Source organism: Suncus etruscus, chromosome 3 (assembly GCF_024139225.1).
Source record: "Suncus etruscus isolate mSunEtr1 chromosome 3, mSunEtr1.pri.cur, whole genome shotgun sequence".
Classification (NCBI taxonomy): Eukaryota; Metazoa; Chordata; class Mammalia; order Eulipotyphla; family Soricidae; genus Suncus; species Suncus etruscus.
The window spans coordinates 141,894,050-141,921,801 of record NC_064850.1 but is presented as its reverse complement, the minus strand read 5'-3'; the positions used below and the strand labels follow the sequence as shown (position 1 = coordinate 141,921,801).

The window sequence follows — 27,752 nt, the reverse complement described above, 5'->3', positions numbered from 1 at the left end:
AGCTAGCCATAGGACCCCTGGGCTGACCACTTAGTCCAGGGGAACAAGATTCCCCCCACACCAGGCGGGTCTTCAGGGCCACGCCTGGTTAATCGGGCCCTGGGGGGAGGGGGTGAGAAATTCCTCCCTAGGCAGCCAAAAACTACAGAGGCTCGGCTGGGCCCAGAACACTCCACATGCCAGGATTTCGTGGGCTTTTGACTGGTATGATGGGGGCTCTGGGCAGGACAGCTAGCCATAGGACCCTGGGCTGACCACTTTGTCCAGGAGAGCATGATTCCCCCCACACCAGGCGGGTCTTCAGGGCCACGCCTGGTTAATCGGGCCTTGGGGGGAGGGGGTGAGAAATTCCTCCCTAGGCATCCAAAAACTACAGAACCGCGCGGGGGCGTACTTCATGTATTTCATGTATTCAGAATATTCCTTATTCCTATGTTATGTTTTCCGTATACAGAATGTTTATTTTGTATTCTCCCCTTTCCCACACCCCTACAAAGCTCTTTTTTACTCTTTAACTCTCTAACCCCTTTTCAAACATCACTAACCTAGTTTACTCTTTTTAACTTCAGTAGTGTAGAATCGTAATCACAGTCCAAAGCTGTGCATTGTGTGTGACAACCCCAAACTGTTTCAAGATACATAAAATGGACATGTATTTCTTTAGAATATTTTGTGTTTTTTCTCTGACAGCTATAATTCTTACTAAATGTTGTCTTATACAGTGATGATTCTAACCACTTTTTTTTTTTTTTTATTTAAACACCTTCCAGCTCACCTCAGGAAGCTCACCACAAAGAGTGATGAGTTTAGTTAGAGAAATAACTACATTTTGAACTGTCCTAATATTGATTCTAACCACTTTTTATCTTCTCTTTTTGAGCTGTTTAACAAGGAATTTTGGTGGAAGAGTCCCCCAGTTTAATGCTTATGATTGAATCATGTCAATGGAATCATTGTAATTGTTCTTATGGCCCCCATATGTGCCAATAACACCATGTGGCATTGCTTCTTATTTGCATAGGCACATTAAAATGGGAAAATGGTATAAATACAAATAAAATCCTATCTAATAGAGATTGGAACACACAAACCTTGTAGTGCAAAGGGACCTTACACCCTGAACATTGACATAACGACCTGGCACAGACCTCAGAAGAAAGGGCATATTCCATTCTCCCCTGAACCAGGAAAGCCATCCACGAAACATCCAGGCTGGTCTATAACATCACCTGGAAGCAATCCTCTACCACGGAAGACCTACACTGCTCAGACTTCGACCTGCTCAAAAGAGACTTCCCTTAACACTGAGAAGACTTAACAACAACAACGACCTGCTTACAGGACAGGGCTCCCTGCATTGCCCTTTGATTGTGAGGTGAAAGGAGAGGATGCTCCACGTCCTGACTTCAATGTAAGATATGCAGATTCCAGGATCTTTAATACAGAAACATGATACCAACAACAGAGACTGTGTGAAAAATAAAAGTGTGTTGGCACTACAGACAATGTCTTGGATTGGACGATCTAGCTTGCTTGGAGCCTAGACTTGGTCTTGTGCCAGGAAACTTCAGGGGTCTGGTCTCTTTGTACTTAGGCCAAGGTTATTTCTTTCCATGTCCCTCATATTTTGGTGGGCCTATGCAAACAACAATTGCCACTCTAACACCATTCTTACTGTGCTCCTTTGACTCTAATCCTTAAAAAGAACTCACTTAAAATTTGAGGTTAACTTAAGCTAATATGCATGTATATGGAAATGTAAGAAAATACTATGCCTGTAATGTTTAAGGAGTTACATAAGTTTTATGGCTTTAGATTGCCTTGTGTACTGTTAAGAAATATTATAATGTGTTACAATCTGGGGACTTGAGGGACAAAGTAATTGTAAATGGATTCTGTCTTATTTATCTTAATGTTCTTTGGCTGAAATTTCAAAGTTAATATATCAGCAAGGGGACTTCTGAGAATTATGTTATGGGTGATTGTCCTTCCACTGTAACTTTACCTTGTCCTCTTACTTTGCACCCTTGTTCTCATAATTAAAAATAAAAATTAAAAAAAAAAAACACTCCATGACATTGAGACCAAAGATCAAGGAGGAAACAGCACTGTCCAAACAAATGGAAGCAGAGATAAACAGATGGGACTATATTAAGCAGAGAAGCTTCTGCACCTCAAAGGAAATAGTGCTTAGGAAACAAAGGCCACCCACAGAATGGGAGAAACTATTCACCCAATACTCATCAGATAAGGATTTAATATCTAAGATACAAGGTACTGATAGAACTTAACAAGAAAAAAACCATCTAGCCCCATCAAAAATTGGGGAGAAGAAATGAATAGACACTTTCTCAAAGAAGAAATACAAATGGCCAAAAGGCACATGAAAAATGCTCCACATCACTAATCATCAGGGAGATGGAAATCAAAACAACAATGAGGTACCATTTCACACTACAGAGGCTGGCACACATCACAAAGACTGAGAACAATCAGTACTGGTGGGGAGGTGGGGAGGAAGGAATTTTCATTCGCTGCTGGTGGGAATGCTGTCTAGTCCAGCCATTCTGGAAAACAATATGAAAATTCCTCAAAAAACTGGAAATTCAACTCCCATATGATACAGCTATACCACTCCTAGGGATATACCCTAGAAACACAAAAATACAATACAAAAATGCCTTCCTCACATTTATAATCATTGCAGAACTGTTTATAATAACCAGAATCTGGAAACAACCAAGATGTCCTTCAACAGATGAATGGCTAAAGCAACTGTGGTACATATATAGAATGGAATACCAAGTAGCCATCAGGAAAATGAAGTCCTATACATGGATGAACATGTAAACTATTATGCTGAGTGAAATAAATCAGAGGGGGAGAGACACAGAATAAACTCACTTGTCTATGGGATTTAAGAAAAATAAAAGACATTACTGTAAAAATATCTAGAGACAATGAGATGAGAGCTGGAAAGACCAGCCCATGATATGAAGCTTACCACATGGGAACTCAATCTTACATGGGAGCTCTGTCTTACAATGCAGAGTTTGTCCTATATATCTTTACTTTTGAGGGAGTGTCTTCCAAGTGTGTTCAGGAGGTCTGGAGCTCCCCTGATATTTCTCAGCCAACTGGATCACTGAATCAGTGCAACAGGACTGATGGGTATGATGCTGCTTGGTCCCTGTAGAGCTGGTGCACCCAAGATACCCAGGCAGTGCTCAGGAGACCTGGTGATACAGGATATTGAACCTAGATTATGCACATGTATCCTAAATGCTTTACTATCTCCTGTCCCCTGTACTGTGTTTCTTTCTGGGGGGACATACCATCCAAACAGTACTCCGTTTCCCAGGGATCACTTCCGATGGCCATACTTGTCCAAACAAACTAGGTAGTTCAATGTTAGGGTCTGAGGATATGGAGCTGCTTTGACCCTGCCAAACCTAGAACTGCCAGGGTTACCCTGCCAGGGTTACCTTGCAGTGCTCAAGGGCCCTACGGCCACTCCTGGTAGTGCTCAGGAGGTGGTGGTGGCGTTTCTTTGTTAGAAAGTAGAGTCTCAGCACATACAAAACATGTTTTGCAACAGATTGTCTAGCTCCATATGCCTTCCTGCTTCCTGGGACCGTTTCCATGTCTTATCTCTGATTGGAATAGCATGTAGTTTAAATGATCAGTGTAGGTCTTTTGCAAAGATGGATGAATAGGGCCCGGAGAGATAGCACAGCGGCGTTTGCCTTGCAAGCAGCCGATCCAGGACCTAAGGTGGTTAGTTCGAATCCCGGTGTCCCATATGGTCCCTCGTGCCTGCCAGGAGCTGTTTCTGAGCAGACAGCCAGGAGTAACTCCTGAGCACCGCCGGGTGTGACCCAAAAACCAAAAAAAAAAAAAAAAAGATGGATGAATAAATACAGATATAAAGATACTTTATCTCTGTCCTTTTCTTTGATTTTATTAGATTTTTTTCTGTTTTCATTTCTTTATGGTAACTTAAAAATATTAGACCTAAGGCACAGAGTAGATTATAGATTTTTATTGTTTTAATGTGTATAGAAATAGATAATTAGTCAAACAGCATTTATGACCTTGTTACCAAGCCTTGATAACAGCATGTCTAACCATATAGTTTCCACCCCTGCCACTCCTGTTTTCCACTTTCTGGGTTTAACTAGCAGACATAGATTTTCATTAATTATTCATTTAATTTCATTTTAAAGTAATTTTGTTATCTTTAATATTCATAAAATATAAATTATTTTCAATGTGATTGCCCTTATATAGCTATCCTGCTTTTTTCCTTTTATATTACTCAGAAGTGCCCATATTATTGTATATATTCTTGTATTCATTGTGGCTTATATAGTTATTTGTTATATTTATATAGTTATTCATGGTATGAATATGCATATTATTTTTTTATATTCCTAAGGATGAGAAATAAGCTTTTGTGAACAATGTAACCATAAGTAGTAATGCAAGAAGAGTTTCTCAAGGTTTTGCACCAATTTTTATCTTACCACTTCCCTTCAGTGCTCGTCATCATCAAATTCTAAGCTTGAGTGGAAAACAAAAGTACTGCACTCTGGTTTACCCTTGTTATTAATGAGGTACATACAGGTACATATTTCTTCAAAGCTTATTACCTTACCATATACATTCCTGTTCACTCCTGGTGGCTCAGGGAAGTATATGGGATGTCAGGGATTTAACCTGGGTTGGCTGCATGCAAGGCAAATGCTCTATCTGTTGTGTAACCACTCTGGTCCCAAGTGACACAATTTTCATACTATCATTTATCCAAGAGAATGGTACCTTTCTATTATTTAGATTAAACAATTCTTCAATAAGTATATTTTTATTGGTCAATTTCTTTAGATGCACTCGATGTCCTCTGATATAAAATGTAAATTTTCCCTTTGCTAGTTGTTAGCTACTATTGAAAAGAAACATGATGACAGAGGGGGAGGAGAAAAAAAAGAAACGTGATGACTGCATATTAATTGCATGTTTAGTCATCTTTCTAAATTTTCCTAGTAATTATAATTTTCCTCTTATATTCATTTTCAATTTTAATATCCTCTCATCAGCTATGAATGATATGTTTTACTTCTTTTAGTCCAAGTGTCAAGCTTTTTTCCTGTCCTACTTAGAAAAACTTCTTTATATTCTTGACTCATAGCTTTCATTTTCAGTTCTTTCTGAAAACATAGGTCAAACAAAGTTATTGAGATTTACAGTGAGGTAATTCCTTTTGGGTGGTGCATCTATATAAGAAAAGACTATAGGAAGCTGCAGCTACAAAAATTCAGTGTAGCACTTCCTGACAACACTTTGTGAAAAGACTGTCCTAATGAACATTAGTCTGAGAAGGCCCACCATGAATTATTTTCTCTTCTGCACCACAAGTTATATTTTAAAAACTGGTACCAATCATTTCATGGAAATATTTTATTGTATTAGAAAACCACAGTCTGAGGTTGTTCTCTCTCAAGCCAATACCATGCTCTATGAGACAGATCTACATTTTTGGCTTCCCTAAGGCCTTTTTACAAAACAATAAAAATAAAAATTTTTTGGGGGGGAGGGGGTGACTTGTACCTGAAAGTGCTTGAGGGACCAAGAAGTGCCAGGAATTTAAGCTAAGAGCTCATAATTGCAATACAAGTGCTTTGAATAAACAATATATTCTTTAATTGAATCACCATGAGATTCCCAGTTACAAAGTTGTTCATAATTGAGTTTCAGTCATACAAAGTACAACAGCCTTCACCAGTATTCATTTCCCACCACCAATGTCCCCAGTTTGTCTCCCGCTCTCTCCTTTGCTCTCTTTTCTGTCTGCCTCTGGGGCAGACCTTTTATTTTCTCTCTTTTCCTTATTTTCTTTTTAAACACTGTGGTTTACAATATTGTTACTGAAGGGGTATCATGCACAACAGTTGTCTTTTTTCAGCACCTAGTTCTTGCCCAGGATATAGTTTCTAACTATCATTGTCCCTTCTGTCTTACCTGTACTCCTTGTACCCCATCCCCTATTTTTCCTGTAACCTTACCTACAAGAAAAACGTGCCCATTTCTGGGTGGGGATCTTTGGTAGGTAACAAAAAGGTTTGGCCTCAGGGGCAGAGGGGGATTTGGCAGAAGGATGGTTGGAGAGGAGATGGTGAAGAGAATTTAAGATGCAGGGCTAGCTGAAGAGACCATGCTTAAATGGTTGGCCTAGTGGCTAGGGCTGAATAAAGATGATATGTCCGGAAGCCTGACTGCCTGTGAGTTTTCTACCCATCGCTACCCTGAAAGCTGCTGGAGAGGGGGTTTCATACACGTGGTCCTGGGCTGGAGGAGAAAGACCTCTCATCCCTCCATCATCATCCATCACCATCCAAGCCTATCCAAAGGGCTTTAATTCTACAACTGGCACCCTGAACGTAGATTTGAACCATGGACCTAAGAGAACAGCGATCATGGTGAGATTTCTGTTCTTGAGTTTGATTTTGGCTCTTCTCAGCTGGAGTAAGCCCAAAACTTTGGGCCACCACGTGGAGCCATTTTTAAAGATGGCCGAGACCCCTTTTGGGGCAGAAAAGCCAGTGAAACAAGGGTGGTGGCATCTTGGACCACCCCATCAGAGACCCAGGACTGAGACTTTGCTGCAAAATATCCTTTTTCCAAAGACCTCAGCCTCCTCAGAAATTGATGGAGGGCCTTGATTGGAAACGGACCAGGAAGAAAAAGTTTATCTAAATGGACTGATTTTCTGAATTATGACCTTCAAACCGGACTTGAATTTTGACTTTTGAAACTTCGAACTTTGGCTTAAATAACCTTAGTTTTGGACACCCAGATGCGTCCAGTGGAGAAACTGCAGTGGCAGCGGTGAAACCTGTTTCCAAAAACTGCCCAGCAAGGCAAAAAAGCGGTGGAAGGCTCCTGATCAGGCCAGAAGTGGTGGGAGCATGTGGCTCCTACTGGGATCTGCCCTCCAGATCAGGAAAGTGGAACAGCATGAGCGGACCCAGCCTTGGACCCAGCTGTGGGGGCTGGGACTCCATGGAAAGTGAAGCCACATGGGTGGTGAGTGGCCTGGGAGAAGCCAGCATCTGGACAATTGGTGTTGGTGATGGGATGAATGTCCACAAACTTTTCATGTTTGGACAATTAGGTGGTGGTACCAAAAAAAATAAGGGAGGGGGAGAGAAAACAGCATAGCACAACTGAAAAATCTGATTTAAAACCGGCTGCATCTAACTTTGATCTAGTCATTTTCTTGCTGATTTAAATGCGTTTTATAGTTTTCCATAGTTAATGTTCTCAAGTGCATAGTGTTTTACTGTGTATTTTGATGTAGTAGCCTGTTTTCAAAATGTATATTCTGTATAAATGTTCTTGTACTTTGTATGTAGGGAAAGATTAAATAGGAACATGAAAGTTCCAGGATAAAATACTTGGTTAAAATAGCATTAAGAGAAATAGGAACTAGGAAGTTCCAGGATAGTGCTTGGGTAAATAAGTATTAAGAAAATTTTAAGTTACAGGCATATTTTGCAGAAAAGTTATGTTTATAGAATAGGCTTATATGTTAATTTTCACTTTAAACTTTATTGCTATGGGAATATTACCAGCCTTTGACTAAAGGCTGAAGTCAGGAAAACAAAGGCTAACCTATGCTCTTTTGTTTTTATTTGATTTAAGAAAAAAGGGGCAGATATAGCCCCATCCCCCATTCTTCCTATAACCTTACCTGCAAGAAAGATCTGTCCATTTCTGGGTGGGGTCTTCGATAGGTAACAAAAAGGTTTGGCCTCAGGGGCAAAGTGGGATTTGGCAGGAGGATGGTTGGAGAGGAGATGATGGAGAGAAGCTAAGATGCAGGACTAGTTGAAGAGAACATGCTTAAATGGTTAGCCTAATGGCTAGGGCTGAATAAAGATGATATCTCTGGAAGCCTGACTGCCTGTGAGTTTTCTACCCACTGCTATCCTGAAAGCTGCTGGAGAGGGGGTTTCATACACGTGGTCCTGGACTGGAGGAGAAAGGCCTCTCATCCCTCCATCATCATCCAAGTCCATCCAAAGGGCTTTAATTATACATTCCTCATTATTTGTCTTTTTAATGTTTTATTTATTTAATTGTTTGTTTATTTTTTGGTTTTTGGGTCACATCCTTTGACAATCAGGGGTTACTCCTGGCTATGTGCTCAGAAATTGCTCCTGGCTTGGGAGAACCATATGGGATGCTGGATATCAAACCCAGGTCCACCTTGGGTCAGCTGTGTGCAAGGCAAATGCCCTATAGCTATGCTATTGCTCTGGTCCCACTCCTCACTATTTGTGACAAGCTTCCTACAAATAAACTGGTCCTCCTGGCCCTCCTCTCTATTGTCTCTGGATATTAAACCATACTATCCTTTTCTTTATATCACAAATGAAAGTGATTATTCTATGTCTATCTCCCTCTATCTGACTCATTTTGCTCAGCATAATACTCTCAGATCCATCATGTACAAGCTAATTTCATGACTCCATTTTCCTAACAGCTGCATAATATTCCATTATGTAGATTAACCACAGTTTCTTTATCCACTCATCTATTCTCAACCACTGGATTGTTTCCAGATTCTGGCTATTGTAAACAGTGCTACAATGAACATAGGAGTGCAGGTTTTTTTTTCTTTCTGCATTGTGTTTTTAGGCCCCGGGGGTGTATTTTTAAAATGAAATTCCTGGATTATATGGAAGCTCAATTTCTATTTTTCTTTGAAGAGTATTTATATTGTTTTTCCAAAAAGTCTGGACCAATCAAAATCCCCATTAGCAGTGAATGAGTTTTTTGGGGAAGTCTTTTTAACCCCAACCCTATTAGTCCACTACTACATATATTTCAATCTCTAGAAAGATTTCAGGAAAAATAAATAGAATTTTGGGAGGGACTATTTGGATCACATCTTGGGGTTCTCAGGATTTACTCCTATCTCTGTGCTCAAGAGTGACTCCTGATAATGCTTGGGGACCCATCTGTGGTACAAGGAATGAAACCAGGGACAGCTGAATACAAGGCAAGTGCCTGAACCCCTGTGTTATCTCTCCTGCTCCCTAAATAGAATTTTTGACACTCAAAATTTTTCTGATATTTTTGTGGGGAGAGACAAACTTGGTGGTACTCAGGGCTGCTCCCAGTGTGGTATTCAAGGGATCATGTGTATAAGTGTGCTGGGATTGAAGCTAAGGCTCCTGCTTACAAAGCATGTGCTCCAGCCTTTTGAGCTTTTGCCCTAGCCCCATCTGATTTTTTTTAACTTTTAAATTCATAGTCTGGTTCCCATCTCCCCATGTTACTGACTTCTTCATCATATAAGTTGATGTGCAGTAAAAATGACATTTGAGAGAGATGGTTAGTCACTGGAAATTCTAGAAAATAAATGGAAGAAAAAAACTAATGTTTTAATAAAACATTTGAATGAAAAATTATCACTTTGACTAATTAAGAGTTACTTAAAGAAGCAGAGGTTATATACAAGGACAATAGTTGGGATCTTGGAAGCTTTGGTGTGGGCTTTTTATGTCAATATCACATACTTTTACACTATTAAGACCATAGTGTTTTAAACTATATAAAAACTTAAATATAAATATAAACTTCAATATAAAAACTATTTACTTACACTACACTAAAATAGCTACAAGAAATAGAAAATTACAAAAACAATAAACTAAGTTTCTATAATATTTTTCAAATATAAAGTATGTTATTCTTTAGCTTATTAAAGCAAAATATGGCCTCATTGTTAGAATTTATTTTATTTAAAAAGGAAGTAACTACTTGAAATCTATAATCTCTGGCATTATCAGTGTGATAAGTTTCTCTTTGTAAACTTTGCCATCAATCTTCTCCATGATGACATATGTTGTTAAGCAGAAGGCTTGGCTTATTTTTTATTACTTGAGCAAAGTTCACTAGGGGGGATGTCTCCTCAACTTATTATACCAATCTACTTTCTAAATCCTATTATTGACACTAGCCTGGGTAACTATCTTCTCCATAAGATTAGCATAAGGCATCATGTTTCTGTATTAAAGATCCTGGAATCTGCATATCCTACATTGAAGTCAGGATGTGGAGCGTCCTCTCCTTTCACCTCACAATCAAAGGGCAATGCAGGGAGCCCTGTCCTGTAAGCAGGTCGTTGTTGTTGTTAAGTCTTCTCAGTTTTAAGGGAAGTCTCTTTTGAGCAGGTCAATGTCTGAGCAGTGTAGGGTCTTCCGTGGTAGAGGACTGCTTTAATACAGAAACATGATACCAACAACAGAGACTGTGTGAAAAATAAAAGTGTGTTGGCACTACAGACAATGTCTTGGATTGGATGATCTAGCTTGCCTGGAGACTAGAGTTGGTCTTGTGCCAGGAAACTTCAGGGGTTGGGTCTCTTTGTATTTAGGCCAAGGTTATTTCTTTCCATGTCCTTCATATTTTGGTGGGCCTATGCAAACAACAATTGCCACTCTAACACCATTTTTACTGTGCTCCTTTGACTCTAATCCTTACAAAGAACTCACTTAAAATTTGAGGTTAACTTAAGCTAATATGCATGTATATGGAAATGTAAGAAAATACTATGCCTGTAATGTTTAAGGAGTTACGTAAGTTTTATGGCTTTGGATTGCCTTGTGTGCTGTTAAGAAATATTATAATGTGTTACAATCTGGGGACTTGAGGAACAAAGTAATTGTACATGGATTCTGTCTTAATGTTCTTTGGCTGAAATTTCAAAGTTAAGATATCAGCAAGGGGACTTCTGAGAATTATGTTATGGGTGATTGTCCTTCCACTGTAACTTTACCTTGTCCTCTTTCTTTGCATCCTTGTTCTCATAATCAAAAATAAAAATTAAAAAAAAAGATTAGCATAAGGCAGAAAAGCACTCTGAACTCCTATGCTTATTGTATATTATTCACAATAGTCAGAATTTGAAAACAACCCAAGTGTCTGAGAACAGATGAGTGGGTAAAGAATCTAGGGTACCAAGGAAATGGAGACACATACCCTGCTCATGGATTGAGAGAATTAACATAATTAAAATGGCAATACTCTTGAAATAATTGTAAAGATTTAATGCAATCTCTCTAAGGATACCCATGACATTCTTCACTCTTGAAATTCATTTGGAACAATAAACACCCAAGACTAGCTAAAGCAACCCTTGAACAAAGGAATATGGGAGCCATCACTTTCCCCAACTTTAAATTGTATTACAAAATTAAAAGTCATTAAAAGAGCATGGTATTGGAACAAAGACAGGCCCTCATATCAGTGGAATAGACGAGTATTCAGAGAATATTCCCCAAACATACAATCAATTAATCTTGTTAAAGGGGCAAGAAATTCAAAATGGAGCAGGGAAAACCTCTTCAACAAGTGGTTCTGGGACAACTGGTCAGCTACTTGCAAAAAAGCAAACTCAGAACTCTATCTAACACCATGCACAAAGATCAAATTCAAATGGATTAAAGACCTTGATATCAGGCCTCAAACCATAAGGTATATAGAACAATATGTAGGTAAAACAGTCCATGAGATTGAGACTAAAGCCATCCTCAAGGAGGAAACAGCACTCTTCAAACAAGTGGAAGCAGAGGTAAATAGATGGGACTATATTAAGCTGAGAAGCTTCTGTATCTCAAAGGAAATAGTGCCTAGAATGCAAAAGCCACCACAGAATGGAAGAAACTATTCACCCAATACTCATCAAATAAGGGATTAATATCTAAGATATACAAGGTACTGAAAGAACTTAACAAGAAAATAAACATCTAACCTCATCAAAAATGGGGAAAATAAATCAACAGATACTTCCTCAAAGAAGAAATACAAATGGCCAAAAGGCACATGAAAAAATGCTCCACATCACTAATTATCAGGGAGATGCTAATCAAAACAATAATGTGGTACCATATCACACCACAGAGACTGGCACACATCACAAAGAACAAGAACTATCAGTGCTGGCAGGATGTGGGAAAAAGGGAACTTTCATTCACTGCTGGTGGGAATGCTGTCTAGTCCAGCCTTTCTGGAAAACAATATGGATATTCCTCCAAAAAGTGGAAATTGACCTTTCATATGATCCAGCTATACCACTTCTAGGGATATACTTCTAGGAATATACTCAAAACTTCAATGCAAAGATGCCTTCCTCACACCTATGTTCAGTGTAGTGCTATTTATAGAATCTGGGAACAACCCAGATGGCCTTCAACTGATGAATGGCTAAAGAAACTGTGGTACATATACAGAATGAAATACAATGCAGCCATCAGGAAAGATGAAGTCATGACATTTTCCTATACATGGATGGACATGTAAACTATTATGCTAAGTAAAATAAGTCAGAGGGAGAGAGTGAATACAGAATAGTATCACATATCTATGGGTTTTAAGAAAAATAAAAGACACTATTGTAATAATGCCCAGAGATGAGGGCTGGAAGGACCAGCTCATGATATGAAACTCACCACAAAGAACAGTGAGTGCATTTAGAGAAATAACTACACTAACAGCTACCATGACAAAGTTAATGAATGAGAGAAGTTGAATTCCTGTCTCAAATACAGGCAGAGGGTGGGGGAGAATGGAGATGGTGGGAAGGTTGCACAGGTGAAGGGGAGTGTTCTTTTTATGACTGAAACCCAACTACAATCATGTTTGTAATCATAGTGCTTAAATAAGTATATTATAAAAAATAAATGTGGGGCTGGAGTGATAGCATGGAGGTAGAGCGTTTGCCTTGCATGCAGAAAAACATTGGTTCGAATCTCGGCATCCCACATGGTCCCCGAGCCTGCCAGGAGCTATTTCTGAGCATAGAGCCAGGAATAACCCCTGAGCACTGCCAGGTGTAACCCAAAAAGCAAAAAAAAATAAAAAAATAAAATAAAAAATAAATGTTTTTTCTAATCTGTGGTACATCTGCACAATGGAATACTACACAGCTCTTAGAAAAAAGAAGTTATGAAATCTGTGAATGGATATGTTGAGTATTATGCTAAGCAAAATGAGTCAGGGGAAGAGGGATAGACATAGTAGGATCACACTCTTTGTGAGATAGATAGATGATAGATAGATGATGATGATGATGATAGATAGATAGATAGATAGATGATAGATAGATGATAGATAGATAGATAGATAGATAGATAGATAGATGATAGATAGCATGGTAATAATACCCAAAGACAATAGAGATGAGGGCCAGGAGAACTGGTCCATGGTAGGAAACTTGCCACAAATAGAGAGGGAGTGCAGTTAGGACAGAGAAAAGACCAGTATGGCAGTGACAGTTGTAAATGATCACTCAGGACAAGAACTGGGTGCTGAAAGGAGATAAAGTGATATTTATGGCACCCCTTGAGCAAAAGTATTGCAAACCACAGGAAAACTAGGAAAAGAGAGAGAGTGACAGAGATAGACTGAGGGGCAGAGAGGAAAAGAGAAGAAAAATGTTTGCCATAGAGGCAGGCCATGAGGAAGGAAACTGGGCATATTCGGCGGGGGGGAAATGTTCATTGGTGAAGATGTTGTAAATTATATGACTGAAACTTAATCATGAACAAGTTTGTAACTATCTCACAGTAATTCAATTAAAATTTTATTTAAAAAGATTGGCATACGGATTTTATTAATTATTATTATTATTTTTGTTTTGGTAATATACCCAGTGGTGCTCAGGTATTACTCTTAGGTCTGTGCTCAGGAATCACTTTTGGTGGGGCTTAAGAGATCATTCATATGTTGTACTAATGGTTAGAATTTGGGTTGACCTCATGCAAGCAAGTTCCCTAATTCTCATACTATTTTTTTTTTGGTGGGGGGGGTCACACCTGGCAGTGCTCGGGGGCTATTCCTGGCTCTACGCTTAGAGATTGCCCCTGGCAGGCTAAGGGGACCTAATGGGATGCCAGGATTCGAACCACCATCCTTGTGAATGCAAGGCAAACACCTTACCGCTGTGCTATATCTCCGGCCCCACTCATACTATTTCTTTGGCCTCAAGATGATTAGTTTTTAAATGCTTATATTCTAATTTATTGTTCACACTAAAATTTTATATTTTAATAATTAGCCCTTGTTTGCATAGATAGTAGGTGCTAATGCCCCAGAGTCAATGTTTTAATTCAGTATACTAAATGATACACCAGTTTTATATGAGGTAACTAAGGTAAAGATGACAGCATAAATTAGATGATTTTAAATTAATTCCAACAGGCTTTGGAACTACATTTCTTAGGCAATAGTAAAGATTTGTAGTAAAGATAATAAAGATCCTAATTATGCGACATAATATTCCTTAATGTAGATATCTAGTAAATCTTGTTATGTTGCTAGATGGGAGACTAGTTATCAAAGAGTGATGTTCTGGGCTTGAGATCTAGTTTTTTCATTTACCAGCTTTTTATTCACAGGAAAATGACTCAATTTTTCCATTCCTTTTTCTTAACTGTGAAATCAAGATTATAAGAACTTTTGTATACAGATGTAAAGTTCCTGGTGCCCAGTGCATAATGGATGCTCTATAATGTTTGCTCTGATCATTGTTATTGCTACATTGAAACTTAGAATTACTACAGCAGCATAAAAAGCATCATTTTCATTCTTGCATCAACACTGGGGAGATGGAGAGAAATGTACATCCAAGTGTTTGCATTCTTGGAAGAGCTTAATTTTTACCCAAGCATAAATCTCCTAAAGTTTGAGGCTTAATAATTTATGGTTCATGTTGTACCAGTAATTAGATGGGTTTAATCCTCCCTAGGAAAACAATGGAGAAATTAAGGATCATAGAAGGGAAAAGCACTCATAAATGCTTAGATGGTACTAGTTTAAATAGGTACCAATTATACTTTTCATTGTTGTAACATTTTGTAAACAAAACATTTTTTAAAAAATTGCTTCTGGAATTATTTTTTTGAGCCTCTATTATATCATAGTGTGCTGAGTTGAAGAACTATGAGTAGTAAAATAAAGAACAAGACATAATAGTTTCTAATCTCCAAAGTATTGCTTCCAACTAACATAAATCTCCTTATACAATGTCAAGAATATACATATATATGTATGAATATATATATATATATATATATATATATATAGGTAAACATATCAGGACCTATGAAAGAACCCTCAGTTACATACTAGCCAGAAGTCCTCAAACTTGGCCTATTGTTTCATTTTGAGGAAAAAAATAGTGAACAAATAGAGTGTAACCCAGTTATACCTAAGACTGCTCCTATGTCTCCTGGATCTTTCCATTGTTAGGGCCTCCCAGGCTTGGGGAGGGAGTATGTTCAATAGCTTCCACTTTGGGAAATGCTAGAGATGAAAAGAGAAAATATTTGGTTATGTATTTGGTTAACTTCTAGGATAGCATTTATCTTTGAACACTGAAGACTTAATTTTCTGAAACTTTACCAGGGAACAGAGCTGCCCTTTGATATTGTCCGTTTCAGGCAAGGTTGTGAGAACATTGTATGACTAAAACTCAATCATGAGCAACTTTGTCACTGTATCTCATGGTGATTCAATTAAATAATGTATTTGTAAAAAGAAGAAATTAGAGTTAATGATACCAAATAAATAATCATTGTAGGTGAAAATGGATTCACCTACAGAACTGACTGCCAGCTTCTCACTTTGGTGTCCATAGTTTAGCTGCATCTCTGCCTTCTAAGACTTGTCTTTTATTTCTTAGACTATTGAAACGATAAGCTGGACGCTGCTGGCTTCTTCAACTAGAACTATTTTCTGCTTACTGCCACTTACTGAAGCCTAAGCATTACCTTTACTACATGGCCTTTCCCGAGCCCACCTGTGATGGGCTCTGTACTCTCATCCTATCTCACTTCCTTTAGTGGTTTTAAACACTCAGGGCCTCCACCAGGATGATGACAGATTCTTCTTGGATCCCAGTCCTGTCATAAAATTTTCTCAGAGGAGCATGTAAAGAATCAAAAGGAGTTATGGAAGGAAGATAGCTTTGCATGCTTAGCAAGAGTCTTTTATAAGAAGTGTACTTTAGTAGACTATTTTAGCAGATGAATTTTTCCAACTTTTTCTTTCCCTTCATAGTGGTGATGTATTGGTTGTCATTTCAGAAGAGCCTGAAATGGCACTTGGGAAATTGTGGCATGGGCCTGTGGATTGCACTCACTATCCTGTGCACAAACAGCAGAGCTCTACCATTGATCACACCCTCATATTCACCTACTGCTCTACTCCTCACTTTTTGGTGGTGCCTTAGATTGAACCCAGGGCCTCACATCTGTGAAAGTACACATACACTTTTCCACTGAGCCACATCCCTTGCTCACACTCATTTTGAGGTGTTATATAGAACAAGAAAAAGTGGAAGACAAAAAGATTATGTTCTAAAAACATGATGAATAGAGCTGGCATGGTTTAAGATTAAAAAAGAAAAAAGTTTATCAGTTTTTTAAGACTGTATTATGATCAATACCAACAGCTGTCACCTCTAAGCTGCATGGAATTGTATTTCTTTGGTTACATCTTATGAAACTTACATGAAGAGAAATATTAAAAACTGCTTTCCCCCTTTAGGGACAATTCTGTGATTATTGCAATTCTGAGGACCCCAGGAAAGCACATCCAGCCAGCAATGCAATTGATGGATCTGAAAGTTGGTGGCAAAGCCCTCCTCTCTCCTCGGGCACAATGTACAACAAAGTCAATGTCACCTTGGATCTTGGGCAGGTAAGTTATGCTGGCAGCTGGAATGGATCTATTGTAAATTCTGAAGTGGCAGAAATTACTAAAACAACAACTTCAATTTTAGTTCACTAATTACTTTGGGGACTATTATATTATATTTGAACCATTCACGTACCTAACAAGTGTTTGCTATGATACAGGTACTCGAAGTTGTCAAATCTATAACTTAGTACTAGTTGCAAATATTCTCACTGGCAAAACTACTTTTCTAAACAATGATTTATAATTGTGTTAGCCATCTTTTCAGCGTGAGGTTGAGTGGTGTTATATATAGTCACATTGGTGGGCATCCATCTTCAGCCCTATCATCTTACAAAATCCACAGTATTGCACTGATCTCTAGCTCAGTTCCTTTTTACACCTCTTCAACTACCTTTTTTATCTTTGCCTCTAAGAATTTGATGTCTTAGGGCATTTGATATGGGTATCAGTGAAACTTGTGTGGTGTTTGTGCTCATGTAATTTATTGTAATATCATTGTCTAATTCACATCATTACAGGTGTCATGATTTTCTGCCCTTTTAAAGCTGCAAAACATTTTGCTGTATATTCAGACCACCTATTCATCTCTGTGCACAGTCAGTTGGTAGATTGCCTCCACCTTTTGGCTATAGTAAATATTGCTACTATAAATACCTGAAGATATAGTGGAGATCATTTTGTGGGGCCTTCTAAGCCTTTCAAGCCTAGCAATGCTCAGGAGATTAGGGTGGAAATCCCACCCATTTTTCTCAGCCAACTGAGATAGCAGTCCAGTGAAAGGGCCCCAGGATGCTGTATTTCTTGGGTCCCCTAGTGGTAGGACTACAAAGATTATTTTACTGCTGCTGGCCTCCATGTTGCATCTGGAAGTGTTTGGGAAAACGTGGTACCAGGTACTGGGCCTGGAACATGCTATGCATTTGTCCTATTCATTGTACTGTCTTGTGGTCCCCAACAATTTTTTTAAATCTCTTTCTTGGAAATCCTAATTCTCTGGACACTGATGACCATAGTTTGAGGCTATGTTTTGGACAGTTGAGTCACCTGGGAACCTGACTTTAGCAAATCCTCCTGTGTCTGGCTGAGATGATCTGAAAGGTACCTGCTTACTGGCATGCAGTGTAATTGCCAGTGTGTGCTGAGTGTAACTCCTGTAATGTGATGGCATTATACAACCAAGATGAAAGAATATTGCTGATGGGTCACAAGTCAGTGGGTACAAAGGAAGATTGCAGCTCAATGCAAAGATCTGAAGATGTGGTGCTGCTCAGACCGTGTGTGCTATGGATTCTCTAGGCCACCCTGATGGCACGGGAGGTACGATGTGATGCTGGTTATGAAGTTCCAGTAGAGCACATGCCAGGTGTGCCCCTTAACTGTTGTACTTTCCCCTCTCTACCCCTCTCCAACCAGGATACTAGTTTTAACTAGGTTCTCTTATAAGGGGTGGGATCTACATAAGGGAAGAGATGTAAAGTGTGAGCAATTTCCTGCACTTAGGGATCTCTCCTGGGGAGGTTCAGAGGACATATATGGTGCCAGGGATTGAACCTGGGTCAGCATATGCAAGGCAAGTGCCTCACCTACTGTTCTCCATCTCCAACCCCTTATTTACATTTAAAAGACATTTCCTGGCACCATATATTAGGAGTTATTGAAGGCCCAATGGTAGAAGTCAGCTTGGAGGCTATCAAACTTGTTTACAAGATGCTGGTGACAGCAGTGGGGGTGGGCCATTTGGGACCCAGTTACATTTAGAAGTTAGAGCTGCTGAGATTTGCTAATAAATTGAATGGAGAGTGTGGGAAAAATCCCAAGTCTTTTGAACATTGGGCGGGTGGAGCTGTTTGCAGAGATTATGAAGACTGTGGGAAGAGCAAGCTCAAGGAAGACTGCGGGAGGAATTACTTAGGACCTGATAAGAGATAAATATTGTTTGGACAAATTTTATAGACTAATTGGAGATGTGAATAGGCACTTGAGATAGGAATCTGTAAAGTGTATCTGACTGGAGATAGATGTTTGTTGTGGATTGCTGTTTATCTTCACAACTCTGGGAAATATTCAACCAGCTTTCTTTCTGTCCTCCATTCCTTGGCTAGCGCTTGCAAGGCAGACACCTTACCTCTAGCGCAACCTCACCGGCCCCGATGATGTACCTTTGATCTCCAGAACATAGTCATATTATAACTGAACACTTAGATCCTTTGGTTAGCTTCTACTCATTTTTTTCTATGCCCCTTCCCTACTCTCTTCACCTCCTCCCTTAGTCCTCCGTAACTACTATTTATATAAATTCAACATTTTTTTTCGGTCACACCCTTTAGTGTTCAGAGGTTATTCCTAGCTCTGCATTTAGAAGTTACACCTGGTGAGCTTGGGAGACTACATGGGATGTGGGCTTGAACCCGGATCAGCCATGTACAATGCAAATATCATACCTGTTGTACTATCTCTCTGGCTTTAAATTCAATTTTTTGTTTGTTTGTTTGCTTTGACCTACACCTGGCTGTGCTCAAGGATTACCCCTGACTTTTGGGGAGAGTAATGATCCCTGTGACTGATCTCAAGGGAGACCATATGAGGGAATAGGAATACTACCCAAGTAAGGTGCACGCAAGACAAGTACCTTACCTGCTGTATTAACTCTCTGGTCTGAGTTCAGCCATTTTTTTTCAGATTTTACATAGAAGTGAGCTCATATCATATATAGTTTTCTGTGTTTCTCTTTTGAGTCTGAGTGACACACTACATTACTCCCTACCTTAGCTATCACATGAAGTAATAAAAATCCCTACCTCATGGGGTTACTGTGAGGCTGATGTAAGGAATCACTTAGTAAATCTCTGTAGGAAAGTGGTTTCTAAATCAATTCCTCTTGAATGAAGCAAAGTGAACTTTAACAAATGCTCAGTACCATAATGGGGAGAAAAAAAGGCACTATTAATAAAAATCAATCTGCATGCAATATTGTAGAGAGCACCCTGGAAAAGTCTAGCACAGGGACGCATCAAGCACCATGACATCATGGAGGTTTAGCTTTCATGTACTGTAGTGACCTACCTAAGTTCATTTGATTTTGAAATACCTTTTAAGAATTTTATTTTTAGGAAGAATTTATTCTTAGAAAAGGAAAAATTTATTTTGCCTTTTGTGTTTGTTTTGTTGGGCCACACTCGGTGATGCTCAGGGGTTACTCCTGGCTATGAGCTCAGAAATCGCTCCTGGCTTGGGGAGCCATATGGGATGCCGGGAGATGGAACAGGTCTGTCATAGGCTAGTGCCAGCAAGGCAGATGCTTTACCGCTCCACGCCACTGCTCCGGCCCCTATTCTTGCCTTTTTTAAATGCATGAAACACTTAAGAAAATTGGTGTATTTAGAGCAACAGATTAGATCCCTGAGATAGTGAATTTCTTTAGTCTTCTGAACCACTCTTCCAACTAGTATTGATAAAATGAGTTAGTAAATATATTTCAAGACTTATTTTTTTACAAGTGCACATATCTTTAAATCTTTACACAACTATAGAAATAATATTTGCAGAAGAATTTTTGACCTAAGAACTGTGAACATTTTTGTCCCTTTTATAATTTTTCTTTAACAGGTATACAATTTTCCATGATATACTTCCTCGAGCCATAAAATTGAGTTACTATTTACCATGAATATTTAAATTGTCACTTAAGATTGAACTAAAACAGATATATTCTGACTCTAGGGACTGAAACCAATGAAACTCTCCCTATTTATGTAGTAAATCAAACACAGCGATCTGAGCCAGGCAAAGCCTTTCCAAACAATGGCTCAAAGATTAACTCGTTCAGTGTCTAGCTCCACCATCCTCAGCACACAGCATTAAAGTTCCTGAGAGCCCCGAGTTGCTGTGCACCACTGGCAAGAATGAGAAAAGACCCTGAAGATTATGTGTGTAGGTTTTGGAGGTATGGGCAAGATGAAGTGTCACAATCTTACTCCAGAAATTTTTATTTTGTGAGCTAAAACTCAATACCATGACTCTACCTAATTGCAGATGAGGCCAGGAATTGTAATCTTGGTGCTGCCCAAGGAAAGCAATAAACTCTCTGAAGGCCACCCAGAGCCTTCAGCTGTGAGTGTTGCATCTGTTTCTCTCTTCCCCACTCTATATTCTGCGATGCCAGCTCTGGTGAGAACTTTAATACCACGGCCTTGGCAAACCAGAGTTGCTTTATTTGGAGAGCTAGCGTGTGTGCCCTTCCCTTGCAGTCTCTTCCACATCCCTCCTCTTCCCTCTGCCTACCCTCTTTATTGTGTCTTGTTCTTTCAGATCCTTCTGTCTAATTCTTCCTCTTCACTAAGGCTTTACAGACTTCTAGATGATTTCTCAGCCTCTGCCTTCAACTCACCATATTTTGCAGTTGTCTGAGGGGAAACAGACTCACCAATGGTGAGATGAGAAAGATTAGGAACAAGTAGGCTAGGAGTTTCTTATCATGTCGTTCTCTCCCTAACATCTTTTGGTGGCCCCCAACTAATTTCAGAATAAAGCTCAAGGTTCTCAGCATGACCTAGAAGCCCCTTCACAATCTAGCATCTGACTTTCTGTCAACTTTTTTCCTAGTGCCACTTTCTCCTGAGAATATACACTGCCTCAATAGGTACCTCATTGTAACTCCCTAAATTCTCAGTGACATTCACTGCTTCCCTTCCTTATTTTGGTGCTGTTTACAGCTTTTGGAATATTTCCTCATTCTTTTTGGTCTGTTTACATTCTTCTCCAGATAACTTGGCTATTACCTGCCAGAAAATTTCCTATTTCTGCTTTCTGTGAGGCTCTTGCCATACTGGGTACTGTGAAGGTATAGTGAGTGTCTTAAGGTCAAAGACTGTTCAATTCTTTTTTTTTTATCTAGAGGGCTGAAAAGTCCTGGAATCTCCTTAACTCATATAGAAGTAGATGGAAGAAAAATTTCAACACTGTACTTTTATATTATCCTCTGATTATATAACCTGCTTAAACATGAATAGCTTTGTTATATTTATTTATTTTTGCTTTTTGAGCCACACCCTGTGATGTTCAGGGGTTATTGCTGGCTATTTGCTCAGAAATCCCTCCTGGCTTGGGGGATCATATGGGACTCCAGGAGATCGAATCAAGTTCTGTCCTAGATCTGCCACGTGCAAGGCAAATACTCTACCACTGTGCTGTCGTTTTGGACCCTCTGTTTTATTTTATTTTATTTTTTTTGGTTTTTTTTTTTTTTTTTTTTTTTGGTTTTTGGACCACACCTGGCGGTGCTCAAGGGTTACTCCTGGCTGTCTGCTCAGAAATAGCTCCTGGCAGGCACGGGGGACCATATGGGACACCGGGATTTGAACCAACCACCTTTGGTCCTGGATCGGCTGCTTGCAAGGCAAACGCCGCTGTGCTATCTCTCCGGGCCCTGTTTTATTTTATTTTATTTGGTTTTTGGGCCACACCTGGTGATGCTCAGGGGTTACTACTGGCTCTGCACTTGGAAATCGTTCCTGGCTTGAAGGACCATATGGACACAGGGGTATTGAACAGCAGTTCATCCTAGGCTATTGCGGGCAAGGCAGATGTCTTACTGCTTGCACCATTGCTCTGCCCCCCCCCCGTTTTATTTAAAGATCTTTAACATCTACATTGCTATTTTCCATATAACTAACATAACAAATAGAGAATACACAATAGAAAATGAGTTAAATATGTTTTCTTCTACAATGTTCAGTGAACTCTAGGCAGAAAATATATATCCAAAAAACAGAAATAGAAGTTGTAGCAGAAGGTAATAACACTTGTATTCTGTAATTTTCTCCTAAAATTTCTACAAGTAGGTTAATTTGACAAAGCCATCAATGAAGTCAACTTCTTTTCTGACACTGGCTTCTTCCTAGAGCTAAGGCCATTGTTTTTGTGGCCAGAGGGATCTTTTATCCAAGAAATGATTGGGGCCAGAGTGATAGCACAGTGATAGGGCATTTTCCTTGCACGCAGAAGGTCCAGGATAGATCTGGGTTCAATCCCCGGCATCCCATATGCCAAGAGTGATTTCTGAGTGCAGAGGCAGGAGTAATTTCTGAGCCCCGTCGAGTGTGGCCCAAAAACCAAGAGAATGATAATCAGGAATTTATATTTTATAGGAAGTGAAACCTGCTGTCCAGGAGAAACTTATGGGGGAGCATCCTTGCTGCCCAATCAATTCACATTGTTAATCTCTTATACTGAAAACTGACAGACACATAGAGCTTGATGCCATGGGCATCAGCAAAGCAGTGTATAAGAAAGCAGCTGGAGCTGGCAAGGTCCCTAATCTTACGAGAAGATGAATGTTACCTAACCCCCAGTTTTAATCAGTGATGGAGGTTAGCCTCAGAACTGTTTGTTTCAATTGGCCATTTAAATTTTTTTGGAAGGTGCACATCCAATATTTGGGGGCTGTTTCTTGGCATTCAGGGTCCAGGTGGTGTTGAATGTTAAATCCAAGCCTCCCACATGCAAAACTTATGCTCCATCCTGCTGAGTGCTTTCTACGAAACCCCAGGGCCATTAAAGCTTAATAGCAAAAGATTGCCTAATATAACAATGTACCATAAATCCTTAAGAAAGAAAGGAGGATATTTTGTGAACCAAGACTGTGTGTATACTAGTGCCTATGTGAGGAGAAAATGTTTTTTAAATCTATACATTTTTTTTTTGTTTTTGGTTTTTGGGCCACACCCATTTGATGCTCAGGGGTTACTCCTGGCTATGTGCTCAGAAATCGCCCCTGGCTTAGGGGGACCATATGGGACGCCGGGAGATCGAACCGCGGTTCGTTCCTTGGCTAGCATTTGTAAGGCAGACACCTTACCTCTAGCGCCACCTTCCCGGCCCCAAATCTATACATTTTAATGCAAAAAAGACATAAAAATCCAGCACAGAATTGTGAGACTCATTAAACTTTGTTTAACAAGAAAAACAAAAGAATTGTTCAGTATAGAGAGAAAGAAAAGGAACCGCTAATCCTGGTAGGATTGAGGTGTTGATGGAAATACCAACTTGGATTGAACTTTCCAGAGACACTCCAGACTCCACTGTGTCTCATCTTGGCCTGAGTTTGGCTTAAGAGAAGTCATTTCATTCTAACTGAATCAGAAAAATGTCCATTAAATAGATTTTTTAAAAATTCCTTAGTTAGGGGCCGGAGAGATAGCATGGGGGTAAGGCATTTGCCTTGCCTGCAGAAGGTCGGTGGTTCAAATCCCAGCATCCCTATGATTCCCAGAGCAATTTCTGAGCATGGAGCCAGGAGTGACCCCTGAGCACTGCCGGGTGTGACCCAAACCCCCCCCCCCAAATTCCTTAGTTAATCTTGTCAACTATTTCTGTGTTTCTTCCCTTGTGAAACTTACATGGCTTGTGGTATATTTAGGTCTTAAATCATGGCAATTTTTCTATTGCTATTAATGGCAAGCATAAATAAGGAGAAATTATATCTAGCAGATTCTCCACAATGGTTCCAGGGAGCTGGAGTTAAATAGAATGTCTCAATGTCAGGGGACTTGGCCTGGTGCCTGCCTTCTTTCTGCTGTACACCCATCCCATTTCAGTCACCTTCAGCTGTTGTGCCTATTATGTCTGACTATACCTTTCCAAAACTCCATACCTTTGTCCCATACCTATAATCTCTTCTCTTTGGCCTTATCTCTTCCTTTTTTCCATTGCATTTCTTCCAGTTAGTGAAAAACCCAACTTCAGCTAAACCACCCCCTGTTGTGTGGTCCTGCTAGGGAGGTCCTGGCTGCCTTTTCCAGCTCTCCTGTAGGAGCTGTTGAGCCGATTGTGGGTTGTTACTCAGGGCATCCTAGAGAAATTCTAGCTTGAGCAAGACCTGAGCCTAGTAGAGCTACCTGACCTGAGTGTCATGAGGTCATCCCTCCTCAGGCCTTCTGTAGCCTCCTCCATCAGGACGTGGCTTCCTGCCCTTTTTTCCCTCAGGTCCACTTTGTTAGAGTAGCCTGCTGCATGCCCCTTATCGCTGGCTCAAGAGCCTCCCAGCTGCTGTTTGCACTCCTCTCTTGCTCTCAAGGCACTAATTAAACATTCTACACTTTAGGAATTCCTTACACAGTTATCGCACGTGGCATGCTGGGTCCCATATGTTCCAAGTATCCGGAGGCGATGCATTTGTATGTTTACCTTTATAGTTTCTCAACATCCTGAATAACTGGCAGGGAACATTTGGTTCTCTCTCTAGCCTCTCTCAGTTGTCTTAGCTCATCCAGCTCTTGCATCCCTCACATCATTTATTATATGCAAGTGATGTCTGGGGAGCTTCTGCAAGATGGGGGTGGGGGGGGACAGCCAGGGCTTGAGAGTCCGAGACACTGCCAGGCAGGCCTTGTGGTTTCAAATCAGGGATGGCCCTAAAGGAACCTGCTATTTAGGATGGGGTGGCTATACACCGAGCCTGGGCTGCCTCTCTTAGTTGCTACAGTTTTTATAGAAACTCTTTTATTAACTTTTAGTGGGGAGGGGCGGGAATGCCTCCAAGCAATGCTCAGAGAGCTTGTTGATTACTCCCAGAGATACTCGACCTAATGGTTTGGTGTCTGGGTCTGGCTCTCAGGTGCTGCTCAGGTCCAGCAGTACCAGGAACCACTGGGACTACACTGGACCATGCGGGGCACAAGGTGCCAGGAATGAGCTCTCTCAGGCTAAGGCTTGTGCCCTGGCCCTGTACTATCCTGCCACCTCCTTTAAAATCAGTTTTGTTCTCTCTGAGTCAGTCATTCAGCTTGTCCTGTCTGAGTCTGATTCAGAGAGTCCTGTCTCATCTTTCCTTCCTCTAATTATTCCCCCTCTTCCCTCGCCATGTGCAGCTCTTCCACCCCACCTCTGCATGATTCTTTGGCTCCACAAATGACAGCACCTACAGCTCCCCAAGGGCACAGTCACATCCCTCTCCCAGGAACCTGCTCATAAGCAGCATTGTAGCTCGAGCTCTACCTGCACAGTCTGGCCCCTGAAGGGCTGCATTCTAACACCTCACAGGACATTAGGTGTGTTCTGAAAGACCTAGTTTTGGGGCAGTGGAATTTCTTCCTGCTCCTGGTGGCTTTGTGCATATTAATAGCCAAAAAGTGCTGCTTAGACTAGTGCTGCTCCAGTCATCTGGGACAAAGCTGACTTTGTTGTTGATCTTGTTCTTTTAGGGCACACCTGGCTTGTTCAGAGCTTATTCTTGGCTCTGTGCTCTGGAATCAGTACTAACAGGACTCAAAGGACTAAATGTGATGTTGGGGATCAAACTTGGGTGGGTCACCTTTGTGCAAGGCAAGCAATCTACCTCTAAGCTATATCTGTCAGGCTTATGCCCAGTACTTTTTATTCAAGGGTAATTGATGTCAATTATGTCCCCTCCTCAGAAAAACTGCTTCTCTTTCTATGACCTCACATTTCTTCACAGGCTCAGGTTTTGTGGTTTGTATTGCATTTCCCAATCCACTTGTGATGTAGCATCTTTCTTCTGCCCTTCACCCACTCTGTTCTGCTCAAGGCTGGAAACAACTGACCTTTGGAAACCCACCCCTCAGCCCACCATAGGCTTCTGGCAGGTTTGGTTAGTATGGGACTCAATGGAAATAGTATGAGACTCAATAGTGACAAAAAGTATATGCAATATGTGTGTATATGTGTGAGAGTGTGGATAGGGGGGAGTGGAAAAAAAAGAGAGTTTATTTGAATTAGTATTATGAAATAAAGAACAGCATTATGTTTTTGTTTTAGTTCCATGTCTAGGAGGATGCCTGTTTCATGCATGCTTGACTATGAATGATTAATCTGCCTGGATTACACATATATCCCTCATTTATCAAAACCTATACATATGCAATAGATAGTCAAATATTCATTACCTGGAACATAGTGAAAAAATAATGAAAATATTGGGCTTTTGGTAATTATATTGAGAGATTAATACGAAGATTTCAAATGAGATGTAGGAAGATACTTCATTCTTTCCCTTGTATAAGTCACAAGTCTTAGGCTATTTTCTACATCTGCTTCAGAAGACAAATGTTTTGTTAATTTATTTTATTATATTTTATTATTTTATTTAAGCACTGTGATTACAATGTTGTTCATGGTTGAGTTTCAGTCATAGAATGAACACCACATTTCACCAGGGCACATTTCCTGCCACCAATGTCTCCAATTTTCCCCCTCTCATCCTCTCCCACCTGTCTCCAGGATAGACTTTTCTCTCTTTCTTTCTCTCTCTCTCTTTCTTTCTTTCTTTCTTTTTTTTTTTGGTTTTTGGGTCACACCCGGAAGCGCTCAGGGGTTACTCCTGGCTCTATGCTCAGAAATCAACCCGGGCAGGCATGAGAAACCATATGGGATGCCGGGATTCGAACCACCGTCCTTCTGCATGAAAGGCAACAGCCTTACCTCCATGCTATCTCTCCAGTCCCAATCTCTCTCTTTTTTTGACACAGTGGTTTGCATTATTGCTAATGAAGGGATAACATAAATATAATTTTATTCCCTTTCAGCACCTATTTCTAAGACAACTGTTTTAGAATGAAAAAGTTTATACTTTATGGCAACTATAACATGAATTTATGGTGCACATACTTACTGTGGAAGAAATGGTTCTAAGCACCTTCAAGGTTGAACTCACTGAATCTTCCAAGAGGCCTTACCAAGTAGGTTCTTGTTCCCTAGAAAAAGAGACTGACTCTAATGTTTGCTAGACTTGAAAGTCAAACAATTTGCCATTCATAGTCCTGGTAAACACAGGGCAGATTCTAGGATTGAATGAGGATATCTAACAGAGACAACATCACCCATTGATAATTTTCTTTTGCTGCTTTATAAAAGTTTGACTTTTAATATTAATTTCAAATTCAATTTCAATTTCACACTGTTAATTTCTTCACCATTCTTACCATCTCCCTACTTTTTCTATTTCTTTAAACAAAATGAGATAGAGA

At 39.9% G+C, this 27,752-nt stretch overlaps 1 protein-coding gene across 1 annotated transcript in view; it reads left to right on the top strand.

Moving 5' to 3' along the window:
* LAMA3 (laminin subunit alpha 3) overlaps positions 1-27,752 on the top strand; it is a 241,196-nt gene that overhangs the window by 11,812 nt on the left and 201,632 nt on the right. Inside the window, exon 3 of the mRNA XM_049770908.1 lies at positions 16,618-16,770. Within this exon, the coding sequence (XP_049626865.1) occupies positions 16,618-16,770 (153 nt within the window). The remainder of the gene's footprint in view (positions 1-16,617; positions 16,771-27,752) is intronic.